A 17,239-nucleotide genomic window follows, 5' to 3' on the forward strand; every position below is an offset into this window, starting at 1 on the left:
CAGCAGCGCGGAGTGGCAGGGGCTCCCCCGGAGTGAGGCCAGAGCGCACTGGCTGCCGGCCCCGCCCCTGGGGACTATAGAATAGTTAAGTAACCGATAAGAATTCATGAGGTTACTCGACTATCCAATTAACCGATATTTAACATCCCTAGGTTGAGTGGTGTTTGTACAGTACATAAATGGCTGACAAGAATATTTCAAGCAAATGCCACCCTGTGGCCATTGAAAACTCACCATAGACTTCTAGCCCATTATCTAGCAGCCAAGTAATCTGAGGAGGAGGTTTACTTCCCCAGGTTAAGCAGCTCAGTACAATCTTTTCTTCTTCACCATCGGTTCTAATTTCTGATACTTCCAACACTGGCTTGGAGGGAGCAGCTGTAACAAAGAAATGCATGATGGGATTAGGCTCTTACACTCTTGTGCAATCAGTTTCATGACTGGGTGCATGTTTCTCACATTATTATTATTTATTTAAGTTAAGGGTGCATCTAGAGACCCCAGACAGGAGCAGGATCCAGTTTGCTTGGCAGTATAGAGATACATATAAAGACACAGTCCCTAAGCACAGAACTGGGCATGCCCACCTGAGTCTTTCCCTGGCCCCAGCCCTGGTTAGAGCAGCATAGAGGCTATCATGACTTGTGTGAGCTGGCAGCAGTTTCCAGTGGATTGTTCACCAAAGCTAAGCATAGCTAGAGCACAGTGTGTTTTGCCTTTTTCTCCCACAGTCGTTCCCTTTCCCCGGTGCTGGAGATGAAGTATAGCAGGGATGGTGGTGGGGGAACTGTACTATGCCATCTCTGCACTCACTCGGAACACCTCCACACCAGGATCTCCCCAGCAAAGAAGCTAGAGCCAGATTCCATCTTGCACTACCCAAGGACACGAGAGAGGGGGCAGAGAATTTGGCCTACCATCCACACTAGGCTGCGTTTACGGTACTTTATTTACTTGCTGGCACATGAAACCCTGTATTTCAGACTTTGAAGACTGGTACACTAGCTTCCCTACCCTATCTGATTGCTGAGTTTCTCTCTTGGCCATTGTCATGGCCAGTTTCCGATGTGGTTCTGCAGCTCTCGTCTATGATGGAACTAATAGTTCCACATGGCAGCTTTTCAGACAGTCACAGCCCTAAGTAGGAGAAATCAGTGCCCTGTATTTTGTGAAGCCCAAGACATTCTGGCTAGCTCCTACAAAGGCCCAGAAAGCTTCCCTTCTCTTTCCCTGTTTTATATCTTTCACAGATGCTGCCATTTCATGACGTGGCCCCTTCTATCTCTCCAATACACTGCAAGAAAGATAGGGCATAAAACATATATTAGGGTTTTTAATATAAGCCACAACTGTTTAACTAATTACCCATATCTATCACCTTTAAAAACATTTCAACTGCTTCACTAAAGAAAAGGACTAAAGTTGAATGAGCTTTCATAACTTCACAGCAATTGATGGAGCAATTAAAAATAGCATTGAACTATGATCTGGCCCCCTAACCAGAAAATGGTTTCTTTTAACCATTTAGGTTTTCAGAATCAAACTACACAATCACAATAAAGTATAACTCTTCTGCCCAATCAGGTTCTTGGGAAGGTGATCTCATTTAGATTTTGACCAAGAGTCCCTCAGAATTGGGTCTCACTTGTGCCAATTGGTGATCAGTGTTGAGAACACAACAGAGAAAAAAACAATATAGAGCTAAATCACAAGGCCATTTGGTCAATTACTTATGTATCAATTGACCAAAGTCTCCTTCCCAATGAATGGATCAATAATCAACCTTTTTAACCTACTTCACCACAAATTATATTAGTCTCAAGGTCTGGGTAACACTCCTAAGTAAGCTTCAGGGGGTAGCCAAGTTAGTCTGTACAGCAGCATTTCTTAAAGTGTATTCTGTGGTACACTGGTGTGCCACGAGACAGTTGGAGGTGTGCCGCGGAGAGAACAGAATTCAAAATGGCCACCCTTAAAGGGGTAAGCCTCCTTTTTTTTTGCTCAACAAAAAAATCCTTAGTGTTCTCCATAAAAAAAATTATTGTTTGGTGTACCTCGGTCTTAAAAAGTTTAAGAAACACTGCTGTACAGGATAAACTTAAAAAAACAACAAATGGTCTGGTAGCATCCTAATCTGCTTCTTTTTAACTATCCAATCTTCAGGTGCTTACAGATTATCAGTTCTGCCTACTTGTTTTTCCCTTTGATATTTTCATACCCTCTGCTCCTTGTTTCATGCCCCCTTCCTTCTTTTTCCTCCCCCCCCCCTTCCTCCTCTATTTATTTTGGGTCTGCACATCCTAAACTCAAAACTCCGGTCATCTGAAGAAGTAGGCTGTGCCCATGAAAACTCATGAGATCATCTACATGTTTTGTTAGTCTATAAAGTGCTACCAGACCATTTGTTGTTTTTTAAGTTACTCCTAAGTAACTGAAACACCTGCATTTTTAACAGTCTATACCAGTGTTCCTTAAACTGTGTTTCATGGCACACCGGTGAATGCCGCGAGGCAGTCGGAGGTGTGCTGCGGACAACAACATAATTCAAAATGGCTGCCCTTAAAGGGGCAGGCAACCTTTTTTTTTGCTCAATAACTTTCCCCCCGATCGCTTTTTCTTTCTTGGCTCAACAACTTTTCCCTGTCTCCCCCGCCCCCTCCTTTTTTTGCTCAACAAAAAATCCTTGATGTTCCTCATGAAAAAAAAATTATTATTTGATGTTCCTCGATCTTAAAAAGTTTAAGAAACACTGGTCTATACAATTTGAGTGCTATTCCAGAATCTTGAACACTTGGTATCTTTTATGTTTGTATATGCCAAGAACTTGAAATGCCATATGAAACCATTAACATTAGTGCAGGTTAAATCTCTGTGTCTGACATCCTTGGAACCTGACTGGTGCCAAACCAAAGAATTTGCCTAACCACAGGAGGTCAATATTGTCTAGCAGCATTACCAAAGCTTCCACTGCTTACTGGGCTCTTAGAAGACATTTAGGAGTAAATTAGAGCTAAATAACAGCACAGAACACTGAGAGCCAGGACTGGTGGCTATAAACAAACTTGATGGGACCGCAGAAAACTTGGCCACACCTATGATAAGTGGACATCCGGCTAACGAACATCATGCCAGACCACGGATGTTGCTGGACTAGACAGGTTCAACTTGTAAAATATATGCAGCTGTCTGCAGCCTTAGTTAACATAATTTGTTCAGTTTCAAATCTGCTTTACAATAATCTTGACTGGAACTTATTACAAAATAAGGACACACGGTGCAACTGTGTAACCATCTTTAAAGAACATAAACACGCATCAAGAACAAGGAGTCTGGTGGGACCTTAAAGACTAACAAATTTATTAGGACATTAGGGGTGTGTCTAGACTACATGCCTCCGTCGACGGAGGCATGTAGATTAGCCAGATCGGCAGAGGGAAATGAAGCCGCGATTAAAATAATCGCGGCTTCATTTAAATTTAAATGGCTGCCCCGCTCTGCCGATCAGCTGTTTGTCAGCAGATCGGGGCAGTCTGGACGCGACGCGCCGACAAAGAAGCCTTTCTTGATCGGCACAGGTAAACCTGGTTTCACGAGGCATACCTGTGCCGATCAAGAAAGGCTTCTTTGTCGGCGCGGCGCGTCCAGACTGCCCCGATCTGCCGACAAACAGCTGATCGGCAGAGCGGGGCAGCCATTTAAATTTAAATGAAGCCGCGATTATTTTAATCGCGGCTTCATTTCCCTCTGCCGATCTGGCTAATCTACATGCCTCCGTTGACGGAGGCATGTAGTCTAGACACACCTTAGCTTTTGTGAGCTGCAGTTCACTTTGTCAGATGCATGAAGTGCAAGAATCAGACGGCATGCCAACAGAGATGGGACTGTTACAACTGTGTTAATGAGCACTCGTTTTTGCTGAAGCAAACTAGCACGGCTACCTCTTTGAAACATATACAGCAGGGGTGAGCAATAATCTTTAAAAGGGGGCCACTTCATGAATTTTTGAAGTGGCCTTGGGTTGCCCCGGAAGGGGCGGGGCCTCAGGCAGAAGGGGCAGGGCCAGGAGTCTTCTCGTGCTCACCCACTCACAGACCCTGATTGGCCTGGGGTGGGGGAGCGCATGAAATCTTTGCTCCCCGCCCCCGTGCCTAGAGAGAATCTCCAGCTGTTTCCCTCTGGTGCCACATGCCCCTGGTGGGGGAGGAGGCTTTGCGTGCCCCACCACCCCCAGGTGTCGATTAGCCTAGAGGTGGAGAGAGGAAGGGTGGCCACGGGCTGGATCCACCAGCTTGGCAGTCTGGATCTGGTCCACAGAGGCCGTCTTGTCCACCCCAATATACAAGCATATATACTTCTTCACTAATTTTGACTGTTTAGCACTGTCCTCTGAAAGAAAGTATGTGTGTTGCTTATCACTAGATCTTTGCTCAGCTGTTAGCTTTCAGCTCAGATATCTCCACAGCAGGAGTTGGCCATGAATAAATAGGCAGAGTAAAGGATGGACATGGTTATAGTCTTTTTCTGGTGTGCTGGTTGGCAACCTAACTTGCGGGAAAACAGAGATAGATACTTGCTACACACATTTGAATAATACAATTAAATTCGGACAAATTCCTTATTTGACAACTCTGTTTGGCATAGTATATAATACAGTTCGAAATGCATTAAATGTTTAACTCCTTCACAGACAAGGAACAAGAGAGCTCTTGTTAGCTGCACCAGCATAACATATTATTTAAAAAAGAATAAAGTAAAAGGGGATACCCTTCATTCAGAAACAAAAGTGTAGGAGGAGCTTGGATTTTATTAGAAACTTATGAAAATGTAGCTTCTTTAATGAAACTCACCTAAGACAATAACATTCACTTCCTTGGTTTTGACTGTTCTGTCATAGCAGTTGCATTTGTATGTGCCTTCATCCTGAATTGTTACCTTAGAGAGGCTGATAGATAATTTATTCTTTGAATAATGGATAAGCTTGTACCTTTCATCTTTTAAACCTGTAAGTGGAGAAAGAATGGCATATTAAGTGCATTGGTACATACGAGCAACATGGGTAATCAAAGGGATAACAAATGATATGGGCTCTACTTGTCAGGTGTAAATGACATTCTTTTTCATTTATTTGCTCTCAATCTTTAATGAACAGTTCTAGTGCTAGCCATTCTTAGCTGGATCTGGGAAATAGGGAGATATATCAGTAAATTAAAAGTGGTTTATATGTGGGGTGGATGGAAAGTCATAACATTTCCTGTGTGTTTTAAAGCTCAGAAAGAAGTTTGGTTTGAGAGGCAGGTGGGGCTTGTGGGTAAAACCTTGTTCTTGCACTCAGGAAACTACAGTGCCATCCCTGGCTCTGCCACAGACTTCCTGTGTGACCTTGTACAAATCTCTTTGCCTCAGTTTCCCATCTGTCAAGTGGGGCTAATGTTATTTATTTACAGTGCAGTAGTGCTTACAGGCCCCATCCTAGTCTGAAGCCTTATTGTATTTGCTGCTGTAGAGATACACAGTAGACAGCCTCTCTGCTCCAATAAGTTTTAGAGTTTAAAGAGACAAGACAGAGAAAGGGCGGATGGGTAAATAGAGGCACAGGGAGATGAAGTGCTTTGCCCCAGGACAGGCACCAGGCAGAACTGGGATTAGAACCAGGCTCATGAACCATCCACTAAACCACACCAGCTTCTCTAAAACGTCCCTGCCTCACGGGGAGAGTTGTGAGACTAAATTCCTTGCTGTTTGTTAGGGGGGCTCTTAAACGACACTGGTAATTTGGGTAATTCTGAGTCAGGTAAATTTTAAGAAAAGTTGGCAGGATTATGAAGCGATGCCCTGGAAGGGGCAGTACCATGAAACAGTGCACATAGGGCTAGGACTGCAGATAGTGGGGTTCTAGTCCCCCTATGAGACTGACTCACTGTGTTTCTTTATGCACCATCTCAAAGTGCTGGGCCTGTTTCCCAATCTCTAAAATGGGAGTGGAATTACTTACTGCTCCACACTGAAGTATTAATGTGTTATCTGAGTCTTGCCTAATTAGTTGTCCTTTAATGAGACACCTTCCTGGAATATCCAGAGCTCTTAGCCAATTCATATCTCTGTAGGACTTACAAGAAGTTCCTTCCCTCTTTCTCCTATGTGACCCATGAAAATCCTGGGGTTGAATCAAGCCCGTCACATACACTCTCACCACAATCACAACACAGAAAGTAGTGGTCTGCCTTTAAAGTGAACTGAAATTGAGGAAATGGGCCGTCCATTAGGAAGAGTAACAGATCTCAGAAACTTGTTTTCAATTTTTTTTAGCTGAGGCTTTTTAAGGCTTTAAAAATATTTAGGGGATCGATGGAATTGAAGATGTTTTAATTTCTGGACAGGACTAACTATGAAAAAAATAATTTAAAAATCACTCTCGTGTAAACTAGGGCTGTGTCTACATTGGCAAGATTTTGCGCAAAAGCACTTGCTTTTGCGCAAAAACTTGCCGCCTGTCAACACTGGCCACGAGTTCTTGCACAAGAACACTGACGTTCTAATGTAAGAAATCAGTGCTTCTTGCACAAGAACTATGATGCTCCCGCTCAGGAAAAAGCCCTCTACACTTGCGCAAGAGGCCAGTATAGACAGGCAACATATATTTCTTGCGCAAGAAAGCCCGATGGCTAAAATGGCCATCAGAGCTTTCTTGCACAAGAGAGGGTCTACGCTGGCACGGATGCTCTTGCGCAAAAGCACATGCCAGTGTAGATGCTCTCTTGCACAAATACTTTAATGCAAAAACTCTTGCGTTAAAAGTATTTGCGCAAAATCTGGCCAATGTAGACGTAGCCTAGATGTTTAGTTTTTGACATATGGAATAAGAAAGGATTCATTAAGCCATGTGTCATATTGCTTCTTTGAACAGAGGTTTATGGGGATAAGATTGAGAATGCAAATGCACACGTATGGCATAATGGTGAACCTTTTTTGGGATGGGGGCTGCTGACCCACAGAAAAACATTGCCACCCTGGCATAAAGTTTTGTTTCTACACTAACATGGGGGGGGGGGGAAGAGGGAGGAAGCAAAAATACTGTTATATTAGACTTATCAAGTACTTTACAAACACTAACCCTCATGTTTAATAACAACATAATATTATACACTCTGTAAGGAGATTATCACATGCCATAGCAGAGGAATAGACTGTGGGTCAAATTCTCAGCTGGTGCAATATTATCAATGTTTTTTTACTGACTTCAGTGAAGTTATACGGACTGACTCTAGCTGAAGAGCTGGGTTTCTAGATTCCTAGGGTGATCTTCCATCCTAAACTACTATCACACCCCTTTGAGATTGGAAAATTGAATTGGACAAAAATTACAAAAGCATGTATGTGATTTATGAGCTAAGATAGTAATAAATGAATAAATCATCATAATAAATAATAATGATGGTGATATTTAAAAGGTTAACAGGGTATTTCTTTTGGAAATGTTTGCAAAATGTATTGAATATATTATCTGACAAATATATTTTTCAGCAAATTTATTCAATATTTTGCAGTTGTCCATTCACCTGTCATATTGCTGATGATTTTAGCCAAAATTCTCAACCTATTGGGGTTGGATCCTCAGTTTATGCTGAATTTCAGTGGGAGTTGGGTGCTGGATTCCAGTTGTTTTCAGTGAACCCAGCAGTCCTAAGTCACTATGCTAGGCTCTGTACAAATACATAAAACAAAGACCTTCCCTGTCCCACAGAGCTCCCAGTCTAAGGAGAGACAAGGTGGAACTGGGGGCCAGACAGATGTGGGGGGAGGACAACGAGGTAGCAGTAAATATGGGCATGTCCGCATTAGTTAACTATCTCCATGGCTATAACGTTCACAAGCTTCTTCTCAAAAGAGTTGCTTTTTTAATAAGTAAAAAACCAATGTGGATTCTTAAGCAAGGAACACTTGGAACCTTCTAGCTCAGCTAAATCAGACACAATCTGCAGCATGTTCAGGTCCCTTCAGACAGGGGCGGGTTTTGAGCTGGGATGATGGTGTTAGTGGTAAATACCGTTGGTTGCCTGAGGCCCTGCTTACAAACCACTCTGGTGGGGTTTCCATTTAATCAACTTCCTGTAGGAAAGTGACTGAATTCATAAACACTCTAACGGGGGGCCTGTAGGTGAGTCAGATCTTGCAGTATGTGGGAGATAAAAAGTCCACCTATGAATGACCCTCTCCTACCAAATGGAAAGTACCCGGGGTGCAGGTTTTGACACTTACCTCGATTGTTGTTTAGAAAAATAATAAACCCCCGAGGGTTTACCCATTCCAGGGCAAATTCGTGGCCCCTGGGAAAAGCACAGGGTAGGCTTAAATCCTGCCCTTCCTCCACAGTGACAGTTTCAGTGTGAACCTCTTGAAAATCCCCTGCCGAAGAAAAACAGTTGTGAAACGTGATGTGAGGCAAACTGAGAGCATTTCCCCACAGTGCAATACCCCAGCCTGCTGCTTTTTTGAAAAAGACTTGTCTACAGCATAACTTACCAGCATAACTGCACTGATACAATTGTACATTTACAGCAATATAACTCCCCATGTAGATACACTCATGTGTCCACACTGCAAGTTATATGGTAAATTTCCTCCTGTAGACAGGCCCCAGACCCACTTGTCTGGCCCATGAAAGCTCATCATCTATTAAACCATCTTGTTAGTCTTGCATGCATAGTTTTTCCTTTTGTTTTAGCAAGATCAGACTAACACGGCTACCTCTCTATTACTATTCAGGATGGACAATGGCATGGTATTCTTCCTCGTTCCACGGATGTGCCACTTGATCTAATCGAGGTGCCCCTGTGGCCTTCAACTGCTGTAGGTACCTGTAGACTTCAGTGTTATAAGTATATTTATCCCCTCAGTGTTCCTGTCAGGCAGGGAAGTGGCATTATCCACATGTTACAAAGTGGGAGGGGAGGCGTAAAAACACTCCAGTCCAGATTTAAAAGTATTTAGGTGCCTAAATTCCATTAAAATCAATTTTCTAAATGTCTTTGAGGCTACTGGGCTCAGTGTCTGTGGCAGAACTCAAAATTGAGCACGTCTTGAGAGCCTTAGCCTGCAGCCTTACTCACACAGCCATCTTTCCACAGCCCTCCCATGGGTAGCCTGAAGTTCATTTGTGGATGAGAAGAGCATTCTGCGTTATGACCTGTTTGATCTTGGGATGCTCTACTGAGACTCCCCATGGGACTGATGCGTGTGGCAATGGTTTGTAGTGTTGCACACCTGTTTACCACAAATGGGCCTCTCAGTTTATTTCACACAAGCTATCAAAGAGCCAATAATAGGAGAAATCGATGAATCCGTGCACAGAGCTTTGTAGTGACCAGCCTTGGCCAGAGTTGTGTAAATGACTGTAAGATCGAAGCGCTATATTCCCATTGCCTGTCATTGTAGAGATGTTAGATCGCATGTCATTGATAGTCGTGTAGCCGCATGACATTTTAGTGGTTACGCGACTATTCGATGGTCCCCACGGGCGTACTGGCAGCCAGTGTGCTCGCAGCCCCCCTCCGGGGGAAGCCCTCCGCCACCCTGCACTAGAGGCAGCAGCGTGGGGTGCCAGGTGAGAGCTGGTCCTTGGGAGGGAGCCAGTTTAAAAACTCGCCCTCTTGGCAGCCCGGCTGCCTGCCGCCAGAGCCGGCCCAAGCTACAGGCTGATCGGGCTACCACCCTGCCTGCCGCCCCGCGCTGCTACCTCTGATACAGAAGCAGCAGCGTGGGGTTGCAGCAGCCCCTATCCATGGGGGGGTCCGAGCTCCTCGCGGACAGAGGCTGCTCTGCATCCCATGGGGCAGCCCCTGTCAGCGGTGAGCTCAGTGATAGAGACAGCAGTGCGGGGAGGGGGGGAGGGCAGGAGCAGGAGGGACCGCAGAGCAAGTGCTGGAGGGAATTGGCTTTTAAGCCAGCCTCCTCCCCCTAGCAGTGTCTGTAGGAAGCAGCAAGGAAGACAGGTGGGTCTGTGGGAGCCTATCCATGTGGGGAGTTGCCTTGAAAGCCGGCTACCCTGCCTGTTGGGTCTAGCCTGCCCCCCCCTTCACCCTCTGGCTGCTGCCTCTCTATCAGAAGCAGTGTGTGTGTGGAGGGGGAATGCGTTTAGTTGACAAGATTAACCGATTAGCTTAAGCTTATCGTTAATCCTGTAGTCGTCTAAACCAGTGTTTCTGAAAGTGTTCCACAGAATCACTCTCAGAAACACATTAACTGGCTGCTGCGGTTTGTTTATTTACCGGCGCCATAGCCACGGAGCCTCGCGGATCCGTTTTGTCTTTTGCAGCCAAGGGGAGTCGTGGGAAGCGATATGGGCTGGGCCACCGCTTCTCGCAGCTCCCCTTGGCTGCAAAGGGCGAAACGGAGCCAAAGGGAGCCACGAGGCTTCCATTGGCCATGCCGCTGGTAAATAAACTGGGGAGGCCACTTAATGTGTTTCTGAGAGTGGTTCCACAGAACACTTTCAGAAACACTGGTCTATATGATGACATCCCTACGCTATTGTGCCCAATTTTCAGAAATGGTGAGCACTCACAACTCCAGTTGAAATTAATAATAGCTGTGGGTGCTCTGTACCAATGTTCCCTCTAATTATTCCATATATGTGTAGAATGACTTTTGTTACATGCACCAAAGTATGTGCAGATGTGCACCACCAGTAGAAACAAGTGCTACCTGCTGTGGGCACAATGCTAATCAGCTGGGCAGCACCTGAATCTCTCCTGGCTGGCTGTCCAAGCACTCAGCTTACAGGGAACACTACTCAGCACCCCTGAATAATCAACCCTTTTATATTCAAAGATCTAGCTCTTCAGTTGCAGTAAATTGGTACTGTGCTTCACTGAAGTCAGTATATGAGGATCTAGCCAAACATATCTGACTAAAAAGAAATTGCATTCTCCCCTCTCAGATTATTTTATAGTGCAGCAATAAAGTTAGTTTCTTTTCCAGCTGGAATTGATCATGCTGAGATAGATAACATACTGTGTGAAAATGGCCCTAAATGTTTTTTGGCCTTCTCCAGATGTGTTGGAGAAATTGCCAACAGCAGTATCTGTGTCAGAGCTAAGTGAACAGGCAGTTAAGGGAATGTACTTATCCGGGTTTTTTAAAAGTAGCTGCCTGCAGCAAGTTGTTTGCCAGAGGGTGAGAGTGTTGTGGTAGTGAATCTGCCTGGGTTGCATAAATAGGAAACATTTTATTTTCTTAAAAGAATTAAAAATGGCTATCTTGGGTTCTTGGCTACTAAAGGCAACAGGAGGTTTTCTACTGACTTCAGTGACAGCAAGATTGGGCTCACTGTTGGGAGGTCATAGATGTGGAAATCTGTCATCTATGTTCCACTCCGTCCTAATTCAGCATCGCCCAGGCAGAGGGTAATGGTTAACCACGTAGCTGGGAGCTCTCATGGAAAGCAAACTTCGTCCCCAGAGTAGATCAGTGAAAACTGAGCTGGAAGCAACTTTGGTTTTTTGTATCAATGGGGCCCTTACTGTCCAGGACACAACTTTGCAGTGTACCCTGGACAAAACCAGCAAGCACTGAGCTTTTCCTTGCACATGAAGGAGTGACTTATCGGCTGTGTCTACACTGGCCACTTATTCCGGAAAAGCAGCCGCTTTTCCGGAATAACTTGCCAGCTGTCTACACTGGCCGCTTGCTTTTCTGGAAAAGCAATGATGATCTACTGTAAAATTGTCAGTGTTTTTCCGGAAAAACTATGCTGCTCCTGTTCGGGTAAAAGTAGTCCCGGAAAAAGTGCTTTTCTGGAAAAGCATCCTGCCAATGTAGACGCTCTTTTTCCGGAAATACTTATAACAGAAAACTGTTCCGTTTTAAGCATTTCCGGAAAAGGGTGCCCGTGTAGACGTAGCCATCCAGTGCAAGCCAATCGTTTGTCCTCTCCAAACAGTCCTATTAATTGTTGATTGTAAGAAGATACGGGGGCTGAGTTTTCTCTTGCTTATATTGTTTTATTCAGAGAAATGCTGCTGACTTCAGTGGCGTTACTCCTGATTTTCACCAGTGTGAGAACCCAACCATAGCTACTGGTCTTGAAGCAGCAATAAATTCAAGAAACTCCTATCACCCGTGAGCAGGAGCTCAGGCGAGGTGGGACACAATGGTCCCTTATTGTGGAATCTATAAATTGGGATGGGTTTGTAAATTCTAATTCTTTCCCCATTATTCAGCACTATCATGACACACGGGCAAATTATTCAGTTCACGTGATTCAACAGATGTGATTTTTTTAGCTGCTGAGTTTACTTCCCAAACGATAATGACCAAGGCTGTTTAATAGATGCCTTTGTAGGAGACAAGCAGATAGTGACAACGTTAAGTACACTGTGCTTTCTTTTAGCCATTTTAACATCTCTATAGAGCACAGAGACCAAAACTATCCCAAGAAAAGGAACACAAGAAATTATGATTGAGGAAAAAGTTGGTGCTGTTGGTGTTTCTCTTTGCTAGCAATTTAGGCTCTATTTAAGTGTCTCAGCCTTGCATTTGTCTACGCGTTACTTTTGATATTTCCATCGCCCAGTATTAAATTGGGTTTGAAACATAAAAGGATCCTTATAAGATGGCAATAACAAGGAGCTGGTTCTCTAGGTTTCGTGGCTCTGGGAGGTGATTGCCCCAGACTGGGTGGCAAAAGAAAACATTCCTTTTGTGAAGCTCCTGCACTTTCTTCTATAAAGTGCGTCACCAGGTTCAGCTTGTTAGAGTAGCTGAAGTAGCCCTGGCTGTGGTTTTCCACAGGGCCTTTCTGCATCTTTACTATTTCCTGTCACTGACATTGGCGTGGGGGGTCTGTCAGCTCACACTCTTTGAGGTGAGAGAAACTAGACTCTAAATAGGAAAGCACGTTTAAAAAAAATAGACTTAACCCTTGAACTGAACACACACAGACTTTCCATGTGAGACACTGGGATGTCCACCAGCATGACTCATGGGCTGAATTTTCCTCCCTGTCCGGGGGCAGCATTGCACGGTTCCTAAAGCCATTGTAGCTGGACACACGCAAGTTTTGATTGTATAGGGAGATATTTGCGTGACCCCCATTCCCTATGGACAGTGTAGGGGATGGAATCGGGGTCATCTCTGTGCTTCATTGATTCCCAAAAGATCCAAAGACCCCCTGGAGCAATTGGTACCTGGAGAAAACTAAAGCAATCTCTAGGTTATGCTGAATTATGCCGTGGGAGTCAGAGACCGTATTTTGTCTCCTCCATCTCTATGAATGGGAGGAAAGGACCTTTCTGCAGCATTGTTCTTTCATCCAGCCCTGTGGAAATTAATCCATGGGGATTTGGAGCTGCCGGGGGGGGGGGGGGGGGGGAAACAGGGCTGGTGGGAAAGCAGAAGGTATTATCTGCATATGTTGTTCTGTCATATTATCTTACTTGCTTTCCCCTCATGAATGGCTGAACTGTTCTTTTCGGTGAGTGCTCCCAACACACTGTCCAATAGGGAGTTCTTGGCAGTCCTACCCCATCAGGGTTGCACCATGCTCTAGAGAAGTTGGGAATCAAGTCACCTCATTAATATCTATAGGCACACGGGGACCAACTGCCACAACAGCCTCAATACTGAGGTAATGTGAATTTATTCAGTCACCTTTGTTCCCATCTTCCTTCCAACCCTCATGCAAACACATTCAGTTGTGACTCGTCATTGCATGTTTATTGATGTAAAACGTGTGGATTCGTTTTTAGGGTGCAAGGTGTGAATTTGGCAGCCAGTTCCAGTCGCTCAGCACCTCAGCCATCTGGGCTTTGGCAGACGCCTCTTTGGGAAACCCAATTTATGTACCTATGCCAATTCCCTGGTTGCTAGCTGGTCACCAGCCCTGTTCCACAGAACAACACAGAGACCATGTGCTGGAGTACAATCCATTCCTCCCCCTGGGGAAAACTGGAGAGCAAGAGGCATCAGGATTGGGATGAATGGAGCTCTCTGGGCTATTGTTTCAAATTGTCCTCAGATTCATACAGAAATCTCAGCCACAGCCAACATTCAGTTCATGTTTTCAACATTATCTTGATTAACAGCAAGGCCAGAAATAGCATTTACAAAGAAAAGTGAGATTCTGGCGCACAACTCTGCAGCAGGGAGTGAATTCTGTGGCAAATTTAATAACCCCAGAATACACGAGGTTCTGCTTCTGACTTCTTTGTACAGCAGAACCTCCCTTCCCTGACACCTGGGAAAGTATAACAGGATTTTTGCAAATTCCCAAGTAGTAGTTAGCCCCAAAAGCTTGCCCACTGCCTTAGGTAATAACTTAATAGTCAGATCTCAGGATTCCCTGTATTCCCTAGGTGTTCCCTAGGGTTAAGTAGGAGCACTGCAAATACTAAGATAACCGTATCTATTTAATTTAAGATAAAAATGGCCAGTTTTAAAAGTCAGCATTTAGTGAACAAGCACAAGCAATAATAATGCCCCAGCACTGCAAGGATGGTGTAATGTAAAGTGCATTTTATCTGTTTGCTTATGTCTGGACTCAGATTCACAACATACTTGCATGGCAGCGTCTTTTGCACTATTACCAAAGTCTTAGTAAATGAGACCTTACTGCAGTTTCTGCTCTTGTATCTTTGTCAAGAAGGGGGGAAAGACTGTGCTATTGGGGCTTCTACAGAAGTCACTGTTGCGGTCAAGCATGGATCAGGAATGGAACCTGTCCGTGTCCTTCAATGCAAGTTATTGACTTGCATTGGCCTTTGTTTAAATGTGGTCATTATTTGATATGTCCACGGGCAATTCTTGCACCCATGCTGGTGTGTGAGAGTGATGGGAGGCAGGTGAACAACATGTGAAATAGGTCTACATTCTGCAGTAAGAGTATTAATACCAAGTCTTCATATGGTGAGCTGTGTTCTCAAAGCACTCTCTAAATATGTGCTGCTAGGGTAACCTAGCCTTGTTCACCTGCAAGGTAGCTGCTTTTTGCCCTATTTTACAGGTAGGCGAATGGCGAGACGTAAATCATGTAAGGCCCATTTGTGAGCCAGAACCCTCTGACCTCTATACTGTGTTTCCAAGACCTGTAGGGCAAATGATTCTCTTTGGGTTTAACCATTAACCAGGACTGAGTAGCCCTTAGGTACAGAAAGGCTTGGTGACAATGGTGCAATGCAGCTCATAATCAAAAGCATTCTGGCAAGTGATGCAGTGAAGTTTTGTAAACAAAATAACGTAGTTTAAAATCTTTTAAGCCAGGCAACAATGCAATTAATGTCTCTTACCTTGCAGCGGTAACAAAGCCACGATACACAGCACGGTGGTGAAAGTCATCTTGTAAATATAGCCCGTCTGCTATGCTGCTCCAACTTCCTCTTCACTTTAGAAGCTCAGACTTGCAGTCGATTCCTTTTCAACGGGGTGAGGAGCAGGGCTGCCGTGACTTCATCCGCCCCAATGTCACTGCCTCCCTCTTCCTCTTCTGCTGCTCCCACCTACCATCATGTCTTCTTGCTGAGGGTTTTCCTCAGCTGTGACCAATGGAGAGAACGCCGTGTGACCCCATGTGTTCTAAAATTATTAAACCGTGGGTTGACGGGTGCTAGAGTCTATGACTATGTGCCCACTTGAACTCAAATGTCATAGGGGCTGCATCCCACTTATGCTCTGTGGGAAAAGAAGCATAGCAGGCGAGGGGGGCAATGATAAAAAGAAATGAGTCCTGGAAGGCATAGCTACTGGAAAAAAATATGCAGTGGAGTTGTGGCGAGCCATTGAACCGAACTATACACCTGGAATATGATGGGAACCACTTCAGGACAGGGGGTGCGGCAGCCACAGCACCCCTACCTCTAGCACCTATGCTGAGAGGAGCATTAAGAGGTGTCAAGAAGTTTCAGCAGAAGGAATCCTCCTGGGAGTCTGGCAGTGAAGGATTGGCATTTGAGGAAGGATGGTCAGGTGATTAAGCCTTAGAACTGGTTTCAATTCCTGGTTCTACCCCAGGCTCCCCTGTGTGAGCTAGGGATTAGGGCTCAATTTTTAACTCTATGTAGGTGCCACAAGGGGCAGGTGGGTGCTTAGTGGAAAATTCAAAAGCTCTCAGATTCGAAGATTTTCAAAATGGTGAACTTTGGGAAAATCCCAGCAGGCACCATTAATTCCTTCTTTTCTGCAATAAGCATGTAACAGTCTTACAAATGGTCTCATCACATAAGGCAAGTCTAAACGACATTTCTCTTTCGAAAGTGGAATGTAAAGGAGGCCACTCTAAAATTCAAATGAAGAGCAGATTTACAAATGTCACGCTTCATTTGCATAATTGTGTGAGCGCTTTTTCGAAAAAGGGTTTTTCGAAGAAGAAATTGCAGTCTAGATGGGGTTCTTTCGAAAAAAACCCTTTTTCAAAAGAACCCGTACACCTCATTTTTTCTGGTGTACGGGTTCTTTCGAAAAAGGTTTTTTTTTTCTCCCAAAGAACCCTGTCTAGACTGCGATTTCACGCAATTATGCAAATGAAGCGCGAGATTTGTAAATCTGTGCTTTATTTGAATTTTCAATTGGTCTCATTTACACTCCTCTTTCTAAAGAGGAATGTAGGTTAGACATAACCTGAGTGGTAAGACAAGGGAGAGTCAAAATCAGAGCACAAAAGAGGAGGCATGGGGGGTGGAAAATGTTACTACAATCCAAAACAAAACAAGCCCTTCCCATTCAAGGTTCTCTTTTTGTTTTAATAATGATAAGCCTTGATAATCACTGATAGGCCTTGTCTATACTACACGGGGAAATCAACACTGTATTAATTGATCCATTTATTGTTGATTTATCATGTCTGCTGTAGATGTGATAAATCGATCTCCGAGCACTCTACCATCGACGCTGGTATTCCACCAATAGCAGAAGAGTAGCTGGTATCGACGAAAGAAGCTGCCCCCACCAACCTTACGCACGCAAGACACTACGGTGAGTATATCGACTTCAGCTACGTTATTTGCATAGCTGAAATAGAGCAGTGCTAGTAACTTCAGACAACGCCATAATTTGTTTACTCTTACATGCAATGTAAAAAGAAGGGGCTCATGGACATATCTGCAACCCCTTTTCTAAGGCAATCTGAAAAGTCAGAGAAATACTACTCTAAATCAGTGGTCACCAACCAATAGATCGGGATCTACTGGTAGATCTTGGAGCCTCTGAGAGGTGATCCTGACTGGTTTGGCCAAGAGGCTGTCAAGTGCAG

General features: G+C 44.4%; 1 protein-coding gene across 1 annotated transcript in view; it reads right to left on the minus strand.

The window, feature by feature from the left end:
* The window catches only part of LOC102444253 (cytotoxic and regulatory T cell molecule), a 28,593-nt gene extending 12,917 nt beyond the window's left edge, over nt 1-15,676 (minus strand). Inside the window, exons 1-4 of the mRNA XM_075916487.1 lie at nt 15,282-15,676; nt 8,257-8,403; nt 4,848-5,000; nt 235-378 (exon numbers count right to left, since the gene is read on the minus strand). Of these exons, the coding sequence (XP_075772602.1) occupies nt 235-378; nt 4,848-5,000; nt 8,257-8,403; nt 15,282-15,330 (493 nt within the window). The 5' untranslated portion in view covers nt 15,331-15,676. The remainder of the gene's footprint in view (nt 1-234; nt 379-4,847; nt 5,001-8,256; nt 8,404-15,281) is intronic.
* Nucleotides 15,677-17,239: the final 1,563 nt, after the last annotated feature.

This window comes from Pelodiscus sinensis, unplaced genomic scaffold (assembly GCF_049634645.1).
Source record: "Pelodiscus sinensis isolate JC-2024 unplaced genomic scaffold, ASM4963464v1 ctg35, whole genome shotgun sequence".
NCBI lineage: Eukaryota > Metazoa > Chordata > Testudines > Trionychidae > Pelodiscus > Pelodiscus sinensis.